Source organism: Poecilia reticulata, linkage group LG3 (genome assembly GCF_000633615.1).
Source record: "Poecilia reticulata strain Guanapo linkage group LG3, Guppy_female_1.0+MT, whole genome shotgun sequence".
Classification (NCBI taxonomy): domain Eukaryota; kingdom Metazoa; phylum Chordata; class Actinopteri; order Cyprinodontiformes; family Poeciliidae; genus Poecilia; species Poecilia reticulata.
The window spans coordinates 18,881,099-18,908,191 of record NC_024333.1 but is presented as its reverse complement, the minus strand read 5'-3'; the positions used below and the strand labels follow the sequence as shown (position 1 = coordinate 18,908,191).

At 40.2% G+C, this 27,093-nt stretch overlaps 1 protein-coding gene across 6 annotated transcripts in view; it reads left to right on the top strand.

The window, feature by feature from the left end:
- Positions 1-26,855, top strand: part of zfhx3b (zinc finger homeobox 3b) — a 308,186-nt gene extending 281,331 nt beyond the window's left edge. For all 6 annotated transcript variants that reach the window (XM_017303941.1, XM_017303940.1, XM_008405336.2 and 3 more), the window contains 6 exons: positions 2,692-2,799; positions 14,037-14,173; positions 14,707-14,907; positions 18,166-18,289; positions 18,697-24,213; positions 24,601-26,855. In XM_017303941.1, coding sequence (XP_017159430.1) covers positions 2,692-2,799; positions 14,037-14,173; positions 14,707-14,907; positions 18,166-18,289; positions 18,697-24,213; positions 24,601-26,324 — 7,811 coding nt within the window. In that variant the 3' untranslated portion in view covers positions 26,325-26,855. The remainder of the gene's footprint in view (positions 1-2,691; positions 2,800-14,036; positions 14,174-14,706; positions 14,908-18,165; positions 18,290-18,696; positions 24,214-24,600) is intronic.
- The last annotated feature ends 238 nt before the right edge of the window (positions 26,856-27,093 follow it).

Sequence of the window (27,093 nt, the reverse complement as noted above, 5' to 3'; positions counted from 1 at the left end):
CAGGCAAGGAAGAAAAACTCATGGGGAAAGGCTGCAAAGCGCCTGAATGATGTGTGTGTGTGTGTGTTTGTGTGTGCGCGCGTGTGCGTGTGTGTGTGTATGTGTGCGTGTGCGTATGTGTGTCTGTCTGGGATACGCTGGAACAGAGAGCCCATGAACTGTCCCCACTGAGTGACTGGCAGAGCAGGGCTGAAATTTATATGCTCAGAACAGATGAGTTTAATCTTTGTGTCGGCAATAGGCTTATTCAGCTTGCATGATTAGATTAATGGAACTGTTTCATATCATTGTATTAGAATGGTTAATGAAGACAATTAATTAGAAGACAACCTTCAGGCTATTGTCCTTTACATCTTTCAGATTTGGGTTAGAAATGGCCCACTGCCATAGCTTTGAGTGTTTCTCCTAATCTATTTCCAGAGTTAATCTGCAGCTGCAGTTTTAGTGTCTCTTCCATTTGCATCCTACTCTTAGGCCACTCGTGACCTTTCATTAATTAAAGTCGACCTAGCTTTAATCATTCTGTAATGCGGTTGTAGATGAGACAAGAAATGGGCAAAACCATTTGCCGCTTGGAGATGTGAAAGCGCTGCTGGAATCATACGTCTGCATTTCTGTATAAATTATGTATGGGGTTCTGTGTTGTGCAGGCTCAAATTGTCATGCATGTTGATTAAACATCTCGATAAAGCAGAATAAAAAAACATGATGGGGAAAGAAACGTATGCGTGCACATACGTGCAGGTAACGTGTTTGTGCTCGATTTTTGGGGGCGGGTACACGGAAGCTAAATAGCTTTAAAATGTAGGCTGCCTATCACGGTAATGTTTGAGAACAAAGTAAGTATTGATGTGTGGGTGGAGAATTAGTCTCACTACATGTGTCACATGGCAGGAAATGACACATTGCCCCATTTTTAAAGGTTGAAAAAATTTACCTGGGGATTATTTTGTAATCTAAGCACCTATGCAGCTGCACAGCATCCTAATTCTCACGCAGCTGTGGAGATTTATGCAGACGTGAGGTAGATGGGATTAAACAACCCTGCAGAAGATTTTGGGCTCGTTTAGAGAACATTTGGTGTTTTGGAATATTCTAGATAGAATTTAGATTTTTTTTACATTTAAAGAGTAAAAGAAAAAAAAATATGACTTAGATATGCATGTTCAAGTTGTCAGCCTTGCCTTTAAAAATGTTTATTTAAACAGTGGATTGTCAGATTGGCTTTGGTGATATTTTACATCAAAATCCATACACTTCTCACTCCGCTCAGACAGCTGTTTCCTCCAACAGCTGTACTGGCAAGCAGGAAGCGCTTCCTAGTTTGTGGTTAGGAATATAAAAGGTGTTTCCTGCTCAATTATTGTATGGTTTTTTTGTTAATATTTTTTGTTACCTCTTTAAGCCTCCTTAAGCAGTGAAGCAGTTCTGTGAAAAGTTATGTTTCTTATTCCAGTATTGTTCTTGTAACCATTCATTTTTAAGCAACTGAAGATTTACCGTGGATTTTTTGTTTGTTTGTCTTAGGATGTATCTCAGTTATGACTCTGACTTTAATAAGCAGGTCTGTTGATGAGCAGGAGCATTCACTAATTGAGAGAAGTAACAGGGAGTGATGAGGGACAGCGTAATGTCACAAAAGCGGTTTTGGCTCATGATATTCCTGTAGTGTGCTCAAACTAGATGCGCGATGACTGCAGGGCTGAATACTTGACCAGGATATTTCAGTAGCTGTTGTACTTTTGTCAATATATCAATAGCTCATAGAGTAGAGACCGAGGCATGAAAGCATTTTCAAAAGAGCATTTAAGTACATTTGCTGAGAATTAGCTGACTTGTGTAATAACTGATAAAGCGTATCGACTGCGGCCTAGTTTACTGTTGTCAAATCAATGCTGTTGCATGCAAGTCTCTCTACTTTTAAACAAACTTAACAGGCAGAGGGGATGTTCACAGGGCACTGGAGGGAAATAAACATGATTGATGCGCTTTTTATTATCTGTTTTTGCTATCTTTTCCTCTGTGTGTTACTTACAAATGGAGTTATTGGATATCCATTGTTGGGACTTTGACGCACCTAAATGGCCCTGATATATCGAGCTAATGCTTTTAAGATGGTTACAGGGGATTTCTGACTTTGACTTGGCATAAAAATACATTGAATTGTTGGCCTGAAAGTTTTAAATATTTATGATTTTTTAATAGTAGAATAACAGAAGAAAAACTGGGTTATTGGTATTGGTTAGTAATTTAGCAGATTGCAGCAAGGGACAGTAAAATGTGTGCAAGAGAACGGTGTGTGATAAAATGTCTATTTCTTGAAGGATGCAGTTATTTTTCCATCTACTAGAACTTGTGTCTTTTTTTTTTCCTTTTGCAGTTTTGTATCCCTACTAAATAAGAATAAAAAAAACATTCTTTCCTCTATGAATCAATATTTGTTTTCCTCTTCCCTCATGATTCAACTCTGATTTAATAATTCAAGTCTGACTAAATATTAGTGTTATCAGATACTGCAGCAATAGAAAGCAGATTCTGTCCTCTTTGTCTGCTAGCCTTGCAACTATGTGTCAGCAAATGTAATTGTTGCGAGCTCCTATAGAAAAAAAAAAATGCTGCCGTCCCTTTAAGTGCTTCCACCAATTCTGATGGTGTGGTGATTTACATATTCCGGTCTCCCTCCCCCTTCAGGAGAGCTGAGCGAGGATGTGGAGGCTGCTAGTGAGACCACCACAGATCAGGAGGACCAAACCAAAGACAGAGAAAGTGGGGGGGAGAAGGAGCTCACCAAAGGGACAGGTAAGGCCATCCTTAATACACTTTTTTTTTTTTTTTTTTTCAGGGAGCACTATACACAGCTGCACGGCTGCAGCTCCTGAGAGATGCAAACGATTGGCCTTTTGTCCAACTAAATTAAACTTACTTTAATAAATTAAAAACAAAACAAAAACTTCACAGGCTGTTTTAAAATGATACTATTCAAATAAACAACACTGCACACTACAAATTTCGTTAAGGACAATACAGATAGGGTAAGCAGCAGTATGTATATGTGATAAGTTGAGGTGTCATGTGACTCTTGTTTTGTTTTTGCTCAATAGATGAGCAGGGCCTGTGTGCAGACTCCCATGTGATCCTCATTCTCAACTTTGCGGCAAACAGGGTTAGACACCAGCAATACTGAATGCATAGGGTGTTTGTTTTAATACTGGGATTTCTATTTTTATGTTTTTTATCTATTATGTTGTGTGTGTGTGTGTGTGTGTGTGTGTGTGTGTGTGTGTGTGGGTGTGTGTGTGTGCGGGGGTGTGTTTAACAGGGGCCTGAGCTCAGGTTGAGGGGAGGGGTCTCTGGTCTGAATTTCTGATTAAGCTTGCTGCTTTTCACTCTTTGAATGTTAAACGCTTTCAGAAACCACATGAACATTTTTAAGGAGTTCTGTTATTAGTTTTAAACCACCCAACTTTAAATACTTTTGTCGAAATGCACGCAGAGATTTTCCGAGAACTTAGTCGCATGATAATATTTACATCATTTCAAATTTCATCAAGCAGCGCAGGGATGTGAAAGCTTTGGCATACTTGCAAGAAGTGTTTAAGTAACTAGAACACGTAATGGAGTCCCAATATTATGTTACCATTAGGGATGGGCAATTGTTTTGTTGTTCACTTGCTATTAAAATATAGAAATTGATGGTCCTTGCAAACCCCCCAAAGGCCTACAATCTGACATTATTGCTTGGATGGGTATTTCTGCAGAATTATTTTTTTCCACTGCTGATTCCCTAAGAGCATCAAATATTATAAGCTGTGATTAAATGCAATTAATACATATCATTTAATGGTACTTGCACTATCTAATGTGAATCATGTGCTAATAAAGCCTATTTGTTAATGAGTATATTTTTTTTATTTATTTATTAATTGTGCTTATGATGCTCTGACTACATGCAGAGACAGATGACATTTTGAATACTTTTTTATCATTGTTTTTATTATTGCAACTAATAATAACATTTTAAGTTTATTTTGCTAGCTCATAGTTGTTATGATTCTCCACTAAGACAATGTAATCTTTTAAACATGCCTGCAGCTGTACACACACATTTTTTCATGATTTAATATGTTAAAACAAATGTTAGCAAACTGAATGTAGCTGTAATATTGTTTGGAGCAAGAATAAAAAAAAAAAAAAAATAGAACAAAAAAAAAGTTTTTCTACAAATTGACAGAGGCATGAAAACAATGAAACGCCAGTAAATGAGAAGCAAGTTCACTTCAATTCAAAATGAGGTTCTTTCCCATTACATACCATGCATGTGCATCAGAGCATCAAAGTGCATCAAGCTCCAAAAGCTTAATTTATTTACTGATTGCCTTGCTTTTCTTTGTCTTTTTTTAACATAGGAAAATTGAACCTTGTTGCAGTTCTCTCTTCTCAGCTCAGCTAAACCTCAACGGCTGTAACACCAAAAACAAAGCTGCGAGTTTAGACGTCTAGCATACCATAGAGAGGGTGCTTGATTTTAATGACTCTGAACAGCATCAGGCCCAGATAAAGATGCTCTTCACTTGTCTAACTTCTTGCGTCTAACTTCCCTTGTCTAACTGTGAGGTGTTTTGATTTACACGAGTCAGGTTAAAAGCTGCAAAATAATCCGCACCTTTTGCATACCAAAGTTTTTATAAAGTACAGATTAGAAAAAAAAAAAAAAAACTTCATCACAGTGTTTGAAGCCTTGCCTTTGTAAAACATCTTTGATATTTGAACTTCTATTTTAAATGAGGCTGAGTTGTTTGTGCTCTTTGAAAGGGCGACACTCCTCTTTGATGGAAGAAATAATGATATGCATGCCTGACTGAATATGGCTAAAAGTATGTTTTAGCACATCAAAATAAAGCACTTTAAAAAGCATTAAAATGAGCTGGCCGATTAATAATTCACTCATACCTGTGGTGCACAGGAAGACGACTCCTTGCATTAGGATTCCTCCTTTTTGAAAGGCGTGCAATTTGATACAAGCATATTCAGTTCCTTTCCTCCTCTGTCAGTCACTAATCAGCAAATAAGAGTGTTTCTGTGTTTTCACAAAAGAAATATGTGCTTGCATATGAAAAATTTACAGCTTCCCCGCAGCTTATTAGAAACGCTTAGTTAAAAATAGCATTGCATTAGGGAACCAGGTCTGAGGTTCTGTTTGATGTCAGTGGAAAGGAAGGTGGGTGGGTAGGATGGTGTGGTGGGTTCAAGGCTGTGTTGGGAAAAAGTAGACAGCTGGAGTTTAATAGGAAGGGCTCTTTTTTTATGTACTTCCTGCATATTTAGAAATACAATACCAATTCAGAAGAAAATGCAGAAAACCTGTCTTGTTGGAGCGACGCCTCACAATGCATTTGGTGAGCAGAGGAGCACTTGTTTGAGCTGTTTATCAGCTAATGCTGCATAGGACGTTACAACACTGCTGATCTGTTATCAATCAGAAAAGGTGTTCAGTCTCCTAACGTCCAACCCAGAGCTCTTGAATTCTGAAATTCATCATTAGAACGAGTGAAGTACTTCTTCTCATCGTTGTCATGTTGCTGTTGGAACGGAGCGAAACATTGTTCCCGTTACAAATGACAGCCACTGTCAGATAGACAGCATTAGTGAACACAAGGGGGAGGTGGGGCGGAAGCTTCCTCCTTTTTTAAAGCCACTGTCAATCTTATTTTCTCTTTCTTGTTGCACAGCTCCTCAGTATTCATTAAAATCATTTAGAGGTACATCAGAAGTCTTTGTAAAATGCATATGTATTTGGCCTGTCATCTCTTGAAAGATGCCTTCATTATTCCATAGCTTTTTATTTGTAGGCAGGGACAAAACACGTTTGCGCGTGTAAAGGCACGCAATGTATTTAGTTGTCTTTTGCTTAAGAAACACTGTATGTTGTGCAACTTTTGAATTATCATAATTGCATTCAGACTCGGATAGAAAAAAAATGTAAATTCAAAAGTAATCTGAAATGGCATGTGAACGCTAGCTACAGCTGCCACTGAAGGGTCATCTTAAATGATATGCATAAAATATGTATAAATTGATAACACTCCCATTTTTTCCCCTTGCCTGTTCCTCTCCGAGTGGAGAATCTACGGATTAAGGCATACGATCAGGATCCTTACCTTTTTTAAAGCAGGTGATGTATTTCTGCAGCACTTGCATGAATCCATAAGAATGCAGCTGGAAGTGAAGCAGGCTGGAAGTCAGTGTGGGTTGGAGAAGAAGGTGATGAGAGCTTGAAGTGATAGAGGGGGGGGAGGAGGGGATGGAAATTGTTAAAACACCTAGAGGCTCGGACAAGTTGTGATCTGAGATATTTAGCATAAACGGTATGGCGAAGGTTTTTACTAAACGGTATGGCCGAGATGAGGAGTTGCATTAAAAGAGGACGAGTGTAGCTTCTCTAAAAAGTATACCGTCTCAGTTCTGGGCTTTAGTGGAAGTTGATAAATAATTCCTCCTTGCACCTTCCCCTATATTCAATTTACACAAGCTAGAACAAGGTGGTGGAGGCAAAGGGTGAAAAATTATATTTCTGTGTGGGTCATCCACACTCTGTGAACTGTAACACCTCAGGGAGCAGACAGACTTATAAGTAGGCTAAAATAAATGGTTAACATGGGCTGAACAATAAATAAACTGTTTAGTTTATTATTTTTACATTGCTTGTAAAACAATGCACAGCTTTAAGACAATTTAAAATATTTTTATCTGCCTAATTAAAATGAATGTGTCATTTTGCAACTTCACACACAAAAGCTGGAGAATTTATTTTCTAACTTGCATTTTTATTTTATTTAATTTTATTTTTTTACTCTTAAGCTATTAGGGATATGTGTGTTTTGACACAGTGATGTCTTGCACCAATTAAATGTGACACAGGTTCTAATTCAATCTGCTCTTGGCTGGACTATACAGTATTTACACAACCTGTACATAAATATTTATGCCCTTTGCTGAATTCATCAGAATTCATTGTGCCACGTCTAACCACACCTCATTCAGAACAATTGGAATCAGAATCAAATGTTATTCAAAACACTGAATTTAGCGTTTCTTTGTTTTTGTTTTCTTCCTGTCACAAAGATATTTATTTATTTAATGTACATTCCCAAACTGATGTTTGAGCTGTTTGTATTACTGCAGTTTTTGGCTTACTTTTCTTCCTTTTTTTTTTTTTAATTCACACAGATGTGACCAGAAAAACCTCCAAATTATTGTCAGCTAAATTTTGACATTAAAGCTGAATGGTTGTCTGATTGAAGACTGAGCAGCTGCAGTGCATGTGCTTACAATATACAGCCTGAGTGCGTGTGTGTGTGTGTGCGTGTGTGGGGGTGTGTGTGTGGGTGTGTGTGTGTGTGTGTTTCTGGCTCCATATCCACCTGCTGTTTGGGTCAATGTGCTTCAGTGAGCACATGTGCACATTCAGGTGCTCTGTGGGTAGGAGAAGCAGATGTGCTTTACACGTTGCGGCGGCTGCATGTAATCTGGATAATGAAGCTGATGATTAGCATCCCCTAGACGCAACACGGTGGCATTGCAGCCCGCTCATTTTTTTATTTTTTTTATTCCGTTCTGTTTTGTGCTGCTAGCCTTTTGGCTGGGCATATTCAGAAACACACAAATCAAATGATTCGAATTGCTCTCTGCCTAACATTGCGCATATGCAGATTTTATTTGAGCACCGTTGAAGTTGAAATTGCACAGCTCAACTCGGTTATAATTCAATTATTCAGGTTTAGAATGGCCACTTGTGGGTCATTCAGCATAGTGGTGTTTTGTTATTGCTAAGGTCCTCAGTGGTGTAGGAACCTGGGAGATGGAGCAGTGGAAACGTTTGCATAATCATGTCACGTCCTTCCAGTGTTTGTCATCCCTTAAATTATAATTCCTTTTGTCTTTGAAGATAATAGGCCATAAATTGTCCTTGTTTGTTCGCCACCTCCCTGAAAGCTCAGTGTTTACGAGTCTTCCACAGGGTTTCTAACATTCAGAGCTGTGTCCTGCTAAGGCAAAGCACTTCTTCTTCTATTATACATCGAAGCCTACGAATTAGTACAAATTTGTATCCTCCTAAAAATTGTCTCCATATCTGAACATTTTAGCTTCCTCATAACTTACAGAATTTAGTTTTTTGCTCTTTGCAAAATAAAAATGTGTGCATTTTTGCTTCCACATCCCTAGTTGAAATCTGCTCTGTTGGATCTTGCTGCATAGTAATTACCACAGAAATAAAAGACGAAATGGAGCACTGCCCTTTATTACTTTGGGCTCCGACTCAGGCCGCAGATTAAAAACCCGGTTAGAAGTGGAGAGGGAGGGTGGGGATGGGGGGGTGGAGAGAAAAGGCAATATTGTTAACATAGCAAAGACAGAAAATGACTTGTAGCACTCTGGGAGTTGGATCATCTCCATATTAATAGCCAACTCGCCATGGGAATAGAGGTGAGGATTTCATGCAGCGCGAGAAGCTGAAGGGCGTTGCAGGGTCTCGGCGCTTTGAAGGTGAAAGGTTTCAGCAGGAATGCTTCTCAGAGCATCCTGGAGTCCCAACATGAACAGGTTAAACTTTCTCTCTACGACATGGCATGGACAGGATGTATGATGATGTTAGCAACATAGGCCTGAACCTGCCAGGGCATGAAATTGTAATCAAGCAACAGAAGCTGCAGAAAAGACGTCCACCTTATCTCAGCTGCTGGAGATGCTATTCAAAATACCAGCCACGTTTTTTTCCATTTAATACCGCTTGGTATGCTGTTTATTTTTATTTCTACAATATGGATAACCTGTCAAAAAAGACGTATGTTAGGGGGCAAGAGTGATTTTGCACTCATGGAAGATTTCAATGGTAGATGACCTATTGTGGTTAATCCAGCCTCTGCTGTGTCAGTCACTCTGTCCAGCAGCCATCTTTTTTTCCACTTGAAAGCACAACAAGGCAGCAAGGATTTGCTTCAGAGACCGGCGCAGAACGCTGGCAGCCCCCTTTGCTGCTTGACTAATACAGTCCAGCTACGGAAGAGAGACAAGGTGCCAAAGACCAATTCACTTACGGGACTCGACAGCAGAAAAGCCTCTGGTTTACGGAAAAGGGGCATGAATTAATAATCACCTTATTGGCTTGCAGTTTTATTTTTTTCTTTTCTCCTGCTCTGTGTGCCCTGCTGGTGCTCGCATACAATCGCCATCCTTTGCATTCGACAGAAGATGTTTATTGCAGTTGAACGCTCTCTGTCTAGCGAAGGTGCAAAAAAAGGCATTAAAAAGAATGTCTGACAAACATTAAGGTTTAATGCACATTGACTTTTATGGTGACTGTACAGGCTTTGCAAGACTGAGTTTTAATTGATGAATGTCTTGTAGATTTATATACGTTCCTAATAAATATTACTCCTAATCAGCGATTCATTGGTGAAATCGGAGAAAAATTTAAGAGCCCTTCATCTTCTTTCTTTAAACATTTTTGTTAGCCTTTCTTCCTTGTATCTGAATCCACATGCCACCTTTTCTGATTGTATTTAAGTTTAAAAATTGGTCCTTACATCAGACACTATAGATAAAAGAAGGTACGTAAATAAAATGAAAATGTTATTTTTGTTCTTTATAACCAGAAAGTATGACTACTTGTTAGTAGTTGATATTTAAAGCATTTTATTCCTGTTTGTTGTAATCACTGCCCCTGTGGTAGTCCTCTGCACAATTTTAGTCATTGTTTTTGAGCCAACTTTGTGTCATTTTCAGACATAAATGAGGAAATAAACCTAAACTGAAATTGTTTTGATTTGATTGCAGCTCTGGGTTTTGCAGTGTTTCAGAAATTCCTTTTCATTGCCAATGACAAAAAAAAAAAAAAAAAAACAACAACTATGGAAACAGTAGTTATACATTAGTCACGGGCTGCTGATGATAGCGCTGCTCTGTTCCTTAGAGAAGCAATGGATCAGATTTATGAAGTCCTAATTAGCCATGACAGAGAGACTGCACCAGAGAAAGGCCTGTGTAGCTCCTCACCTCACACGCCTTCCCTCTCACCTACACTTAAGCATGAAGCACCTCATCCAGAAAACACGGGTTTTAACAGCTTTCAGTACAAAAACAGCCACTTGTTGCACCTCTGGTGCTAATTGAGCAGCTCTGGAAGTATAATTGTTATGCTCATTCTCTTAATCATGAGGCTGAGAGGAGGTATGATGCTTTCCTTACTGTACTTGTAGCTGTACATTTATGTTTTTACCCTTCTGAAGTTACCAACTCAACCCTCACTAAAAAACGTAAATACACACATTAATCATTTATCAGTTTCTATATTTGCTTCTGTTTTAATTCTTTTTATGTTGCAAGGAGTGAAGGCATCCTTCCTTACTTTGTGGGTGTTGATGTTAATTATAGTCAAGGAGCTGCTTGTTGAAATAATGAGCTGCTGAAGGTGAGAGGAAAAGGCTCTGTGCAGATTGCAAACTCAAAAACACTTTTTTTTTTTTTTTTTTTTTTTTAAGTATGATCCATGACCATATAAAAACAATTCACCTAAACTGGAATCTGGATCCCAAACCTAGAATGACTAAAGTTCTCTAAAACAGGACCAGAGTTGACTATTTTCTTGATCTAACAAGAGAACTTTAGGCAGAAGAAAGAGTGGACTGGAGCAGAGTTGGAGGACGAATTGGTGAGCACAGTGCCATGACTGAAAGGTTAATGTCAACGAATGGGAGGTTCTTTTTGTTTAACATTTCCTTTGTTTATTGGTGGATGTGTTTAATAGGATTGAGTGTGACTGCACCCTAATAGGGTCTCCATGGCTGATCTCAGTGTCTCTGGGAGATCTTACAGACTCCTCTGTCCTAAGCCAGGTCTCCCACTGGGTAATCACCTCAACTGCCCTCATCCTGATTGGAGCTGACATTTTAATGTCTGGAGTAGCAGTGTGGTCAGCCCTGTTTAACCTGACCACCCCCCCATTGCCATACCACCCCTCCCTTACCGGTGGCCTCTGTTCTCAATTTGCCCCTTAAGAACTGTACAAATCAGGCCAAATTTAACTCTTTATAGGGCTGTTAGGGGTTTGTGAGACAACTCCTTAAGTTTCACAATAAACACTTTCCACTGCAGCTCCTGCTGCAGTTTCCCTTCACAGATTCTCTGTGGCGTTAGCTTTTCAGTTAGCACATGCTTAGCTGTTCCACTAAAGTTACACCTCTACAGTGCCAACTGTTGGTTGTCCTTTTCAGTTTTTTTAAGTGGAGTACGTTTAAAGCCTTGCTTTGCAGAGGAAGAATAATATATAAAAAAAGAAAAACACATTATTTTGGCTATTTCAGCATTGTTTACATTTAAATGGGTCTGCAATCTGATTTAATGTGTGAGCCAGTGAAACACTTGAAATCTCTTTAGAGAATGGAAAAGACTGACACACACACTGACAATCATTGTGGTCTTTCTATTTTCTTGCAAAAAGTTGTTGATTAATATGCTTGCATATGACTAATCTAGAGCTTGCTGTGTGTTTTATTTGAGTCTTAAATGTACATTAAAAAGTTCTAGCATGTTTGTATGAAACTTTTCTTTGATTACTAAAGATTTGCTTCATGACACCTTTTACATACATTTTAAGAAACAAACCCCAGCTATTGGTCAAGTCTCACATGATCTGAATGAGAGACTGTCATCAACAGATTTTGTTATTGTTTGTTTGATGTTGTTTGATATCATTTTAGACCAATCAAAACAGGAGTTTTAAGCACAAATGTCGGGCTTCTGAAAAGTGTGCACATATCTATTCACTCAGTATTTGGTTTGGCCTCCTCTTGCATAAATCTCCACATCAGTATGCCACAGCTTACAGGTGATCATACTGTGGCACTGCGTAGGTGCAATAGAAACCCAGATTGCTTCTTTCATAGCTGCCTTCAGGTCATCTGCCTTGTTGGGTCTGGTGTCTCTCATCGTTATCTTAACAACAGCTCATAGATCTTCTATGGAGTTCAGGTCAGCAGAGTTTGCTGGTCAATCAAGAATAGGAATGGTCACTGAACCAGCTACTACCTGTGGCAGTGTGGGCAGATGCCCACACTGCCACCTGCCCAGTGGCACCTGCCCACACTGCCACAGGTACTGATTGTGTAGCCTACTGACCCAGAGTGAGAGACTGTTTAATGGCTCAGGGAACCTTTGCAGGTGTTTTGACTTAAGTCTTGCTGGAAAATAAAATCAGCATCTTCATACAGCTTGTAATCAGAGGTGAGCATAGTGCTCCAGAATTTCCTGGTAGACGGCTACATTGACTGTAGACTTCAGAAAGCATAATGGAGCAACACCAGATGATGTGGCACCAAAAACCATCACTGACTGTGGAAACTTCATACTGGACTTCAAGCAACATGGTTTCTGTGCCTCTCTACTCTTCCTTCAGACCCTGCAACCTTAATTTCCAAATGAAATTCAGAATTTACTTTAATTTAGAAAAAGAACAATGGACCATTTCGTAACAGTCCAGTTCCTTTGCCTATGTGAGATCCCTCTGATGTCGTCACTGGTTTAGTAGTGGCTTGACACAGGGAATGTGACACCTGTAGCCCATGTCTAGTGTATGCCTGTGTGTGGTGGCTCTTCTGGTAAGGATTTCTCTTGACAATCCTCTTAAGGCTGCTGTTCTTCCTGCTGCTGGTGCTGGTGCACCATTTTTCACCACACTTCTTTTTTCTACTCAATTTACTGTTAATATTCTACAGACCAGCTTCTTCAGCAATGACCTTTCGTGACTTAACCTACCTGTGAAGGGTGTCGATGACTGTCTCCTGGACGTTTGTCAAGTCAGCTTTCTTCCCAATGATTGTGTAGCCTACTGACCCAGAGTGAGAGACTGTTTAATGGCTCAGGGAACCTTTGCAGGTGTTTTGACTTAATTAGCTGATTAAAATATGACACCATCAATTCCCATTAATGACCTTTTTCACAGTATTCTAGTTTTCTGAAAAACTGAATTTTGGGCTTTCATTATATGTAAGCCATAATCGTCAATGTTACAAGAGATAGATGACGAGTTTCACTTTTTGAGATGACTGGCGTGAAATATTTTTACTTTATTGCTACATCTTGTTTATTTGAGATGTACTAGTACAAACACAAACCATTTGTTTCGTTCATTTATTTTTTTAGTTCATAATCTTTAGTTATACACTGGAGTTTTAGTAAAACATGATTTTGGATTATCAAGAGATGCCTTTTCAAGCCGCCACACACTATATGATGCAATTTGATTCAGATGTTATGGAATAAATATTGTGAATAAATGTATTAGAAACATTACAAACAAAAAGAACTGTCCTACGTATATTAATTAATTCATATTAATGTTCCCAGTATTGCTAGTATGTCTATATGTAATGCTAAGAAGAGGTACAAGTTCTTAGAGATTTTTCAAGACTCCTTAAACAGTGAGTACGCCTAAGAAATGAAATTGGATCACTTCACGTCTTGCTGTAAGATGTATATAGTGAGGGACAATGTAAGAGATAAAAGCAGCAATTATTGTGCAGCAATTTTCCATATGACAAAATATCAAACAAATGTACAGAGAGGCAAGTCGCATCTTGGTGCATAAATGTTGACAGAGATCTCTGCCCCTCTGCAAAACATGAGATCATCTATTGGTCAAAACCAAAGTAAGAATCTCATATGATGTGACATTTTGTAATGACGTGAAACCTAAATTTTGTGCTATGGTGTTGTTTTGATATCACAACTCAAGACTCAAATGGCCCATCAGTTGGCATTGGTAGTGTTTTCCATAACAGTTTGTTATTGATAATAATTTTCTTGCCCAATTCCCATTAAATGCACTTAAATCACATCTGAGAAAGACATCCAAAGGCTCTTTATTCTCACTGTTATTGATCTGTTACCAAGCTGCCAGGTTCTCAAATTGTCCTAACATATCTGTTGTATCCCTCTTAGTCCTTTGGTTTATGTGTTTGTTTCTATTTGAATATTTTCAGGTGCGTCTGGCCACTTGGAACGGCACCAGTCGGATTCTCCTCTTCCCTCCAAAAGGCCCTCTTCCCGCTCGGAGGTCTCTGACAGCCCGCTTTCCTTGAAGCGTCCCAGGACAGCTGAAAAGGGAACTGCGGAGCAGGTCGGCATTAAAAAAACAAAAAACCCCACAGATTTTAAATTATTATTTTTTAATATATTGACAGCCTATGATGTTTTTAAAAAGTCTATTTTCCTTTGAATTAAGGGCATCTAGCTAAAGGTTATCTCGTCATTAATTACCGAGACATCATTAAAAGTCTCAAGCTTGTGAATCAGTTCAATATAAACCTCTGCAAGTAATTCTCAGTGCCGAGCTTTTTTATGTTATGCAGATTTTCTTCTTTTAGATCTACTCAAAATTAATTTAGCAAATCTGCTAGGCCAGCACTGCTAATTGTGCACAAGCTGGAAAATCAATATAGTATTTGACAGATGAGACCACTTTCAAGTGGGTGCCAACTGCCAAGACTCGGCGCTGCTCACTTTTCCACGTGTCTGGGTGTGATCAGAGCGGTCTGCTGTTAGAGGGGCGTGCCACTACCCTTCCCCCTGAGATACAGCTTCTACTGAGACAAGCATCCTGGTTTCACCATGTTAACCTTTTGGTTCTTCTGTCTCTGCCACCACCTCCAGATGTACCAGTGTCCCTACTGCAAATTCACCAACACGGACCTGAATCGCCTCAGAATGCACGTGATGACGCAGCACTCTGTTCAGCCAATGTTACGCTGCCCACTGTGCCAGGACATGCTCAATAATAAGATCCACCTGCAGTTCCACCTCACACACCTCCACAGTGTTGCACCCGACTGTGTTGACAAGCTAATAGCCACAGTAAGTCCTGAGTTATCACGTATACTTTGAGTGTGACTGGACGTACAAGGACTGGGAATGTTGAGAGGGTTTATGTAACCAAGTTTCGTGAGTGCATTTCTCTGTGATTATTGTTTTGTTGTACTCCTAGGTGCCTTCAAACATCTAATGTGAGCGTCTCAAAGAGAACATTTTTTGTTTTAATCTGCACCAAGCAGGCATTTCTTTTCACTATTTCATTATATCCTAATATCTCATAATAAAATGGGGGGTGGGGGTGCAAAGATGTGCTCTAGTTTTCTGAGCCAGTATATGTAAGGAACTAATAAAGCTAAAACTTTTTTTAATTTAACCAAGATGTTTAAACCATAACACAAGAGTTTAGCTAAAGCAAATAATATACTATATTATAAAATACAATGCTTTACAGCAGTATGTATGATCCTTGAACATCTTTTATGTTGAAACCATAAACTTCAATTTAGGCTAATTAAAGTTTATGGTTGGTAGCTTTGTTGTGCAACACTATTTTAAAATCAAGTGATGGATTTAACAATACTGTGTGAGAATTTAAAACTTTGTATGTCTTTATATAACATTATCCTGCTTTAAGCTTTCCACACATCCATCCCTGGCCTGAATGGCGGGTATACCATGGTTTTCATAGTGTTTTCTCTGATACCTTCACAGAACAGTTATATTAATATCATCATAAAGTTAGTTACTTGCAGGCGGACATCATTTACTAATGAGGTGACTTCTGAAGGCACTTGACTGAAACTGATTTTATCTATTTATTGCATGCAATGCATGGATATTCAAACACCATGCATTGCATAGAGCAGTTCTAATAAAGTATATTAAAGTTTAAGGGGTAAACAAGACTATTGTAGTTGATCCTGCAGATCTCTTTAGTTTTCAAACTTTGGATTCATACATTGTTAGCTATTCCTTATTTATTTTCTCTACAACTTCAATGAATTCAGATACTAATTCACTAGTCTCTGAAGAATGGCTTTGTTCTGATCAAAGCAAGACCTTTTGATTATAATTATAATATTTGTGACACAGATCAACCAATATATAATTAGCAACTGAACAAAAAATTGAGATATTATTTGCTTCCTATTCAGTAGCAACTAACAGAATCACTTTCAAAGTAAATAAAATATTACATTTGTAGTTTTCGTGACGTGTGAAATCAGTGACTCTCAATTTATATTATTTTTGCTCTTGTTTTCTCAAGACAAAACAATCTTTGCTTTATTTAAAACACACCGAGGTTGAATAATCAATCAAAACTTCCCAATTTGCTTCTAAATCAAACAGCAAATCTTTGTTCTCTTCCATGCTCTGAGGCTAAATAACACGCTGAACAATCACACTATAAAACATTTCTCTGTCTGCTTCCCAGCCATTTTCATCCCCTATCTAGAAAGTAAATGACATGCACATTAGTATGGTAGATAGCAATATTTATTTCTTTTATAGTGCTAGTAATGTACTGAAACACTACAAGGGGAGACAGAACAGAGGTAATATAACACACATTAAAGCCTGAACCTTTTTACAGCTGGTGAATGCAGATGGAAATATACTTCATCCCTTTCGCATGTCTTCTTAGAATACCCTAATTAATTCTGAGATAGGTGACTTTTATTTCTTTCCAAGTGTGCATACTGATGCATTTACTCTCCCTTAATTCATTTGTTGTCTTTGCACTTCCACCATTCTTTTTTTTTCCTTGTGTGTCTCTCTTATATATAAAATACATTAACTTATTTAGTCTGCTCGCCTTCATTCCAGGTCTCATTTTCTTTTTGAATTAGTTAGAGGTGATGAAAATAATTGTGCTTCATTAATTCTGAGTCTGACTGGATGATAGCCATTTTAAACTATGTTTGCCAATTAAGCAGTCTGAATTAAAAGTGACCTTGGGATCAACTCTTTCACCTAACTGTTTAATGAAGCCATTGTTTAGGAACTGGCAGGTTTCTTTTATAAATCAAATATTTGTTTGTCTTTTTTTTTTTTGCTAGTTTTATTTTTATTTTGATTTCATACATAACATTTTCTAATGTTCTAGGATTTTAACATTAAATCTAAAATGTATTTTATTAAAAGGTGCAGACACTGCCATTTTTAGAGCAATAGTACTCCAGTTAATATTAGACCTGTAGTATATAATTGTTATATATGATGTAAAAAAAACAAAAAAACATTGCAAAAGAAAACAAATGAGAACAAAACAGCCAAGATTGCTGCAGGAAGTGGATAAAGAGTTGTCACATTTAGTTTGAAATTCCAGACATGGATCACAGAGGATTCAAAGGGAAGTGCTAAGCTCACATTTGAGTTCATGCATTTAGGATTTACATGGCATTTTATGCAGTGAGGAGGAGTAAATAAAAAGAAATGTTTATGTATAAGCCAGCTGCCTATTAAGGAATTTAACAGCTGTCTGTTGTGAAACCGTACAACCAGAAATTCGTCATGGTAGCAAGTGAACACTTGTGACAAAAACTGCCATTCGAAACATTAAAGTTCAGGCAGAATTCACATAAACGTAAACACTTAGTTCTGACCTGCATTGTTCCTCTGATGTGTCATTCATTACCCAGCTCCTCCCAACACCTATGCCAGCAGAAAAGCCTGTTTTGAATGACTAAATCAGGTTTTTTCAGTGGTGTTTGTATTACTCTGCACTACGTATACAGTCAGGTAGCTGTCAAAGTATGATTTTGAGGACAGAAGTTGTCTTGTCACTAAAACATTATAAGTCAGTCTACGATTAGTTTTCCCACAGCATGGTGTTATTTGGACCTGAAAAACAATTTCTGTCAAATGCTACACATGTGTTGGATAGATGAAAAGTTAAAACACTGATATATTACACAGAAGAAGAAGAAAAAATACTTTAAAAGAAAGCATTTTCATACTTGGTAAATATTATGCTCTCAGACACCAGCTCCAGCCACACATTGTTTAAACATGTTTCTGTTTATAGTTTTTTTTTTTTTCAACTGCAGATCCATATCATTCATCATTACATATATACGTTACTCATTTTCTGTTTCCACAGAGCAGCGACTACAAATATTTTATTAATTTCCTAAAGGTGTTTCTATAGCTCTGAAAAAATAACTAAGGTCTGATTATGTTTTCTCTTTGAATGTGGTTTTGCTGGGTTTGTTTTTTTTATCTGACCAAATTCTAAGTACACATAGTCACTAAGTAAGATTGTTAACACTTTAATTCATTTGTGTTTTGTGTCTACAGGTAACAGCCACTGAGGTTCTACCAGCAAGCATGTTCATACCAGTGCCTAGTCCAGACAAAGAGTCCCAGAGCACCCCACTTGCTACAACCAACTCCATCTCTGAGGACACAAAAAAGCAGACTGGTTAGTATCTCAGTATTTGAAATATTACCTTTGAATTTCATAATATACATATTTTCTGCAATACCAACCATGGGGTTTATAAGTCATATCTTTATTTACCTTGATAAGCATTTGGCAATTTGTAAATACAAAAAAATAGTAAGTCATAAGAAAATTAGGAGAAACTACAGGTTTTTCTCACTCAGCATATTAAGCACCTTTTTATTCTGTGACTCTCACCCACCACACAACTGGATGAATGATTGGTATTTTAACACCTTGTAATTAATCACAAGGTTGATCTTTTTGTACACATTTCTGCCTGTGGATGCACAATAAAAGCATTTTTCTCCATTACTAAACTTAATTGGAAAATAACTGCAAATGGTGATGTCCTGATAAGTAGTTCTTTGCTGATTTATTTACAGATGCCACAGATGCTGATCCAGAGAAAGGGATGTCCCTCACCACAGACACAGCTGAATCTCGCAAGTCACCTTCTGAGGATCAGCAGTCAGAAAAGGAAGATGCCACTGGTTTTCTGTGCTGGAAGAAAGGCTGCAGTCAAGTGTTTAAATCCTCCAACTCTCTCCAAATGCACTTCAACGAAGTTCACAACAAGAGGCCCCAGTTACCGGTTTCTGATCGCCATGTCTATAAGTATAGATGTAACCAGTGCAGTTTGGCCTTCAAGACTGTGGAGAAACTGCAGCTTCATTCACAGTACCATGTGATAAGAGCAGCTACCATGTGCTGCCTTTGTCAGCGGAGCTTCAGAACTCTACAAGCCTTGAAGAAGCACTTAGAAACCAGCCATTTGGAGCTGAGTGAAGCTGATATCCAGCAACTTTATGGAGGATTATTGATGAACGGAGACATTATGGCAATGGGGGATCTGGCTCTCAATGAGGAGCATGGAAGCCTGGGAGAAGACGACAAAGAGGGAGACGACAGTGACCCTGAGGAAAAACAAAGCCCAACAGGCAGTGATTCTGGCTCACTACAGGAAGATTCTGGATCTGAACCCAAACGAGCACTACCATTCAGAAAGGGCCCCAACTTTACAATGGAGAAGTTTTTGGACCCGTCTCGTCCATTCAAGTGTACTGTATGCAAAGAGTCTTTTACACAGAAGAACATTCTGTTAGTTCATTATAACTCTGTCTCCCACCTACACAAGGTGAAAAGAGCTCTTCAGGAATCCACTACTGGTCAACCAGAGCCTACCAGCAGTCCTGATAATAAGCCATTTAAGTGCAGCACTTGCAATGTGGCATATAGCCAGAGTTCAACTCTGGAAATCCACATGCGCTCTGTTCTACACCAGACCAAAGCTAGGGCAGCCAAACTTGAAGCAGCTGGAGGGATCACCAGTTCTGCAAGTACAATTAGCGGAGGGTCCAGCACGAGCACGTCAACAACTAGTCCAAGCCCAGCTAATAACTCTACTCCCAGCTCAGCAAACCACAGTTCTTCTGGATCTCAGGCAGCTCAAAGTATTCATGGAGGAAATCACATGAATCAGACTCATGGCATTGAAAGTTTGGGAAATTCTTCAGCAAGCTGTCATTCATCATCTGAGAACCATGAAGTAAAAAAGTCTAAATTTAGCGAGATTCTCTCTGCAAGAGGGCAACAGCAGCAGCTTCAGCAACAACAGCAATTGGCTCAAGCACAAGCTCAGGCTCAAGCCCAGCTTCAGCAGGAGCTTCAGCAGCAGGCTGCTCTTTTACAATCACAGCTATTCAATCCAGCACTTCTGCAGCACTTCCCACTGACAACTGATGCACTTCTGCCACTGCAGCAGCAGCAATTACTGTTCCCTTTCTATATCCCTGGAGCAGAATTTCAACTCAATCCAGATATCAACATCAGCAACTCTGTTCTCGGCCTAGCAGGATCTGCAGCTTCTACCCTGCAAGAAGATTTAAAAAACTCAGCCCAGCAGGCCCAGCAGAGTTGCTTGCAGCAGCAATTAATGCATCACCACCTACAACAGCAACACCAACAGCAGCAGCAGCAGCAGCATCAACAGCAACAGCAGCAGCAGCAAGCTCACTCGCAGATTCAAGGGCAGATGGCTTTGCTGCAGCAGAGTGCATCTCTTCTCCAGCAGGCTGAAAAAAAGCAGAAACATTCCTCCTCAAAAGATGAGAAAGATAAAGAAATACAAAAGGAGAAAGATGTAACTGAGAAAAGTGAGAACAATATAAACAAAGATTCCACCGAAATCAAATCAAAAGAAAAAAAGGACATTCAAAGCATTTCACTAAACATTAACCAAGATTCTGGCATGCTTCCACCTAGGATTGCTTCAGATGCTCGAGGAAATGCAACTAAAGCTTTGCTGGAAAACTTTGGATTTGAATTAGTTATTCAGTACAACGAAAATAAACAGAAAGCTCAGAAAAAGACAAGTGGACCTACAGGATCAGGTGGTTCCGGTGGAATAATGAAGGTTGTAGATCCCATTGAGGGATTAGAGAAACTGGAATGTGAAGCCTGTGGCAAGCTGTTTTCAAACATACTGATTCTAAAGAGTCACCAGGAACATATCCACCAGGCTTTTTTCCCGTTTCGATCCTTGGAGAGATTTGCTAAGGAATACAGAGAGCATTATGATAAACTCTATCCACTAAGACCTCCAACACCAGAAGCTAGTCCTGCTCCTGCCCCACCTCCTCCTCCACCGCCACCTCCTCCACCACCCCAAAGAGCTCCAACACCAAATATTCCAGTCTCTGCAGCCTCGCTCACTCCTCCCACTGTACCCCCTCCACAACCCCCAGTTACAATGACACAAATACCCATGCCAATGGATTTACCCTTGTTCTCTCCACTCATGATGCAACCCATGTCTTTGCAGTCCCTGCCCACTCAGTTGCCTCCTCAGTTACCTTCTGTTGAGCCAAGCTTGGCATCAGACTTGGCCCAACTCTATCAACAACAGCTTACACCTGCCATGTTACAGCAACAGAACAAGAGGCCACGGACTCGCATCACTGATGACCAGCTTAGGGTCCTGCGACAGTACTTTGATATAAACAACTCGCCAAACGAAGAACAAATTAAAGAAATGGCAGATAAGTCTGGGCTGCCACAAAAAGTGATAAAGCACTGGTTCAGAAACACGCTCTTTAAAGAACGTCAGCGCAACAAGGACTCTCCTTACAATTTCAATAATCCTCCAACAACAACTCTAGAAGAAACAAAAATTGATTCCAAACCTCCTTCCCCTGAACCTCAGAAACATGAATTCTATGGAAGTAAGAGATCATCTAGGACCCGGTTTACTGACTACCAGCTAAGAGTCCTACAAGATTTCTTTGATGCAAATGCTTATCCGAAAGATGACGAATTTGAACAGCTCTCCAACCTTTTGAGCCTCCCCACCCGTGTTATTGTTGTGTGGTTCCAAAATGCTCGACAAAAGGCAAGAAAGAATTATGAAAACCAGGGTGAGGGAGCCAAAGATGGAGAAAGGCGAGAACTGTCAAATGACCGATATATCCGTACATCAAATCTAAACTACCAGTGCAAGAAATGCAGTCTGGTTTTCCAGCGTATCTTTGACCTGATAAAGCACCAAAAGAAGCTGTGTTACAAAGATGAAGATGAGGATGGGCAGTATGACAGCCAAAATGAAGATTCGTTGGATTTTTCCCATGACAGCTATACTCCCTCTGGGTCGTCCTGTCACACACCAATGCCCTCCTCTTCAAGTCTTTGCCCTCTTGCTCCATCAACGTCAGCGTTTTCACAACTCTCATCGGCTGAGAAAGAGGAAGCATCACCAGCAACCACCTCAAACCCCTATGATGAAAACCCCAAACAGCTGCCAGAAATTTCTAGTGATCCACGAGATACTCAAACTTCTATAAAGCAGGAAATCATACTCCAAAACCAATCTGAGCCCCAACACACTAGATCTCAGAGAGAGGAAAAGATGCACGTCTCTAAGGCTGTCAAGCATTCGTCACTGTCTCAGCAACAGCAGCAGTGTGGCCCATCATCTTCTCAGACAACCCAGGCATCCTCACAAAGCTCCCACTTGGGCCTCAATCCACATCTGTCCTCTGCCACACAGCAGCTGGCACAGCAGATGATTCCATACCAATGTGAGCAGTGCAAGATTGGCTTTCCATCCTTTGAGCACTGGCAAGAACACCAGCAACTGCACTTTCTCTCTGTGCAAAATCAGTTCATCCATCCTCAGTTCCTTGATCGTCCAATTGACATGCCCTTTATGCTGTTTGATCCCAGCAATCCTCTGCTGGCAACCCAGCTTCTCTCTGGTGCAATGCCTCAGATACCCAGCAGTTCTGCCACCTCTCCATCCACTCCAACCTCCACCATGAACTCCCTGAAAAGAAAGCTTGAAGAAAAGGCTAGTACTAGCCCTGGAGAGAATGACAGTGCAAACAGTGGAGAGGAACCACAGAGAGACAAGCGGCTCAGAACCACCATTACACCTGAGCAACTAGAAATCCTGTATCAGAAGTATTTATTAGACTCAAACCCCACTCGTAAAATGCTTGATCACATTGCTCATGAGGTGGGATTAAAAAAGAGAGTCGTGCAAGTGTGGTTCCAAAATACTAGAGCAAGAGAGAGAAAAGGCCAGTTCAGGGCTGTAGGGCCTGCCCAAGCTCATCGTAGGTGCCCGTTTTGCCGAGCTCTATTCAAGGCAAAAACAGCCCTTGAGGCACACATTAGATCTCGTCACTGGCATGAAGCCAAACGTGCTGGATACAATTTGACTCTCACTGGTTTGTTACCTGAGCAGGAGAGCATGCAAATTAAAATGGATGTTTTGGATACATCAGGCTACTCCCAACTAGCCTCAACAGTGAACAGTGATGGACAAAGCTCCTCTATGTCTCCAGTGAATAAAAGCATGGATCTGTCTCCCAGGGGTCTGCTGAGCCCTTCATCCATCAAAGTTGAAGGAATGGAAGACTTTGAGGGTGCAACAATGTCCTCGGTGAACCTTAGCTTTGATCCAAACAAACTGGATAATGACGACTGTTCATCTGTGAACACGGCAATCACAGACACAACTACAGGGGATGAGGCCAATGCAGACATTGACAGCGCTGATGCAAAGCCCAGCCACAATAGTGGTGATTACCTACCCAAGTCTGGAGGTACATCCACTATGCTCGAAAATGATGACCAAATGTCATCAGGGTTAGTGAGCCCTGCAACAAGCTTTTATGCTAAGGACTATGAAAATGAACATATAATTGACCACAGTGAGACATCCAGCCTGGCTGACCCCTGCTCACCAAGCCCTGGAGCCTCAGGTACCAGGAGCATTGACAGTGGAGACAGACCAGGCCAAAAGCGCTTCCGGACCCAAATGACGAACCTCCAGTTGAAAGTGTTGAAGTCTTGCTTTAATGACTACAGAACACCCACTATGCTGGAGTGTGAGGTGCTTGGCAATGAAATTGGACTTCCAAAGAGAGTGGTTCAAGTGTGGTTTCAAAATGCTCGTGCCAAGGAGAAAAAGGCGAAACTGAACATGGCTAAGCACTTTGGAATAAACCAGACATCTTACGAGGGGCCAAAGACTGAATGCACATTGTGTGCCGTTAAGTACAGTGCTCGCCTTTCTGTTCGTGATCATATATTCTCTCAACAACACATATCTAAGGTGAAAGATACCATTGGGAGCCAGATTGATAAAGAAAAAGAATATTTTGACCCAGCTACTGTTCGCCAGCTCATGGCCCAGCAAGAGATGGATCGCATTAAGAAGGCCAATGAAGTTTTGGGTCTGGCACAACAGCAGGCCATGCAGCAGCAGGGGATGTTTGATAACCCTGCTATGCAGGCTCTGAATCTCCAGTCAGCCTACCCAAATCTTCAAGGCATCCCACCTGTACTTTTGCCAGGGGTTGGTAGCCCTTCTCTATCCAGCTTTAACTCATCTAATTCAGGTATGTCATTGTTTCAAACTGACTGAATACCAGTCTTTGCATGCTATACAAAGAAACTTGAAACTTATAATAGACATCTTGAAGAAATATTACATTTCTCTTGCCCTTCTATCAGTTGCATGAATTTGCACACTGTACATAGTGTACTCTTTTATATATTGATCTTTTACTATTCTTGATATGCTGCAGAGGTTTACGCTCTTGTTACAAAAAATTAGCTAACTTGACTGACTTTTCTTTATAAAACTTAAATAAGCCATTGCCATTCATATATCAGCAATCTTCTTTATTCTTCTATGTGTACTGAACAAAATGCCTTGTTTTTTTCTCTTTGCAACTGTTAATGCTACTTTTTTGTACTTCTTGTTTTTTCTGACAAACTTTCAGCTTTAACTCCTCCAAAACCCTCAAACCTCCTGAATATGACGGGTGCCAGTGTTCCCTCACCAAGCCTGCCCACTTCTGGATTGCCTAATAAACCTCCCTCTTCAGCATCTCTTGCAGCATCGAGCCCTGCCCAGACCAACACATCTGCTTCTCATTCAAGCCCTACGCCCACATCGAGCTCCACTTCCTCCACTACCCCATCAAGCTTACGACCTGGATCCCACAAGGAACGTGATGCTGAAAGTTTAAGAGAGAAGGAGAAGGATAAACCCAAGGAAAAGACAGAAAAACCCTCAACTCCATCTTCAACTGGAAGCACCCCGGCCCCTTCCACTTCTGCTGCAAGTGCCAAGAAGGAGAAACCAGACACAGCTGTTCCTGCCACCTCCATGCCAACACCTGGTATGGAGTATGTGGTAGATCCTGCCCAGCTTCAAGCTCTGCAGGCCGCTTTAGCATCAGACCCCACAGCTCTCCTTACAAACCAATTTTTACCTTACTTCATGCCAGGCTTTTCCCCTTATTACACCCCACAGATCCCTGGTGCTCTCCAGGGGGGCTATCTGCAACCAATGTATGGTATGGAAAGTCTTTTCCCATATAACCCAGCATTGTCCCAAGCACTCATGGGTCTTTCCCCAGGTTCACTATTGCAGCATTACCAGCAATATCAGCAAAGCTTACAGGAGGCACTACAGCAGCAGCAGCGGCAGCTTCAACAGATCCAGCAACCCAAGGCAAGCCAAACTGCAGCTCCTACTCAAAACTTAGGGGATCGCAAAGAAGCTGCCAAAGATTCAGTCAAAACAGAGGAGCAAAAGAGCAATCCCCACAGTGAAACCCCCATATCCTCCTCCTCTCGTAAAAAAGTATCTTCTGAGCAGAACGAAATAGATGACAAAGCTATGGACCTTCATCTAGACCAGTACATTGTCCCCAAGACGCAGAGTAAACTTGCCTGTCGCAAGTGTCAAGCTGTTTTCACCAAGGAAGAAGCGGCTATTACCCACATTAAATCTAACTGTTTCTTTGGTCAATCTGTGGCAAATCTGCAAGAGGTGTTGCTGCGTGTCCCCGGTGGCGTAGGTGTAGGGGGCGGAAGTCTCTATGACTGCTTGGCTTGTGACACTACGTTGGATGGAGAGAAAGCACTCAGTCAACACCTGGAATCGGCATTGCACAAACACAGAACAATCAAGCGTTCAGTCAGAAATGCCAAAGAGCACGCTACTAGTTTATTACCTCACTCTTCAGCCTGCTTCCCCAGTCCTAACACCGCATCTACCTCGCAGTCTGCCACTCATCCCATCAGCAGCCCATCTCCCTTGCCAACAACATCAGCCACCATGCCATCCTCTGCTGTCTCCACTTCCCTGTGCTCTTCCTCTAAGGCCCAACTCAATACCGCAGCTGTCGGCAAACCCTGGCCCCAGGTCCCCTTCTCCAGAGCTTCAGCTGGAAAGCCCAGTGCTAGTCCCTCCTCCTCTTTTCCTCCAGTGTCCTCACCCTCAACGGTTACCTCAAGTTCATTGAGCACCTCAGGAGTTCAGACCTCGATACCAACAGACGTCTTTACCGACGAGTCTGACTCTGACAGCAGTCAGAAGTCAGCAGATAGGCAGGGCAGGGCAACAGAGGAGCCGCAGCAGCCTACCTATGTCAAAGACAGTAGTAGTTGTAGTAGTAACCTGGCTAGTGTAGGAACAGACTCCATCAGATTGTAAAAGAGCTTTCAGTGATGGACAATATTTAAAAAAAAAATACAAAGAAAATGACAAAAAAACACAAAAAATCATAAAAAGCAGCAATGTTAAAAATACATTAAAAGTATACAAACCAATTTCAGAAAAAGATGTGTAAAGACTAACTGCAATTCCAAAGCTTGTAACCAAAAATTAAATGTTAGTGGATTGTTTTCCCATATCAACATGCTGGTTTTTATTTTTTTAATTTTTCATTTTCTTTATGTTTAACCCAACTGAAATCCAGGCATACTAAGGTGTGAGGACAAGAAAGATCAAAGATCATAGCAGTTATATTTTATGTAATAGTGGAAAAATGCTGTACTGTATGGCGATGGACTGCCTCAAAGTTGGCAAATGGCCCAATAGCCCTTTTTTTTAAAGAATGCAAGTAAGTAACCCAATACTTTCTACTTAAGAGCACAGTCACTAAAAGCCAGTATGTACTGTATGGGAGAATAGTCTGTTCAGTTCAGTTTTCTTGCTACTTAAGCATTCAGATACCAATGGCTTGCAAAAGTAAAAGAATAATGTAATGTCTATTTTATTCTCAGGTCAACAGCTCAAAGATGTTTTTTTCTGTTACAGAGACTCACGTTTAACTTTTTTTTTCCAATAAGATGATTTTTTTTTTCTTCCTTAACTTGATTTAACAACAAAGTTCTGTGTTAAATTTAATTTAACAAGGCATTTCTTCTGGGCATTTTAAAGAATTAATGATTAATATTCCTAATTTTAAAATCCTCATAAA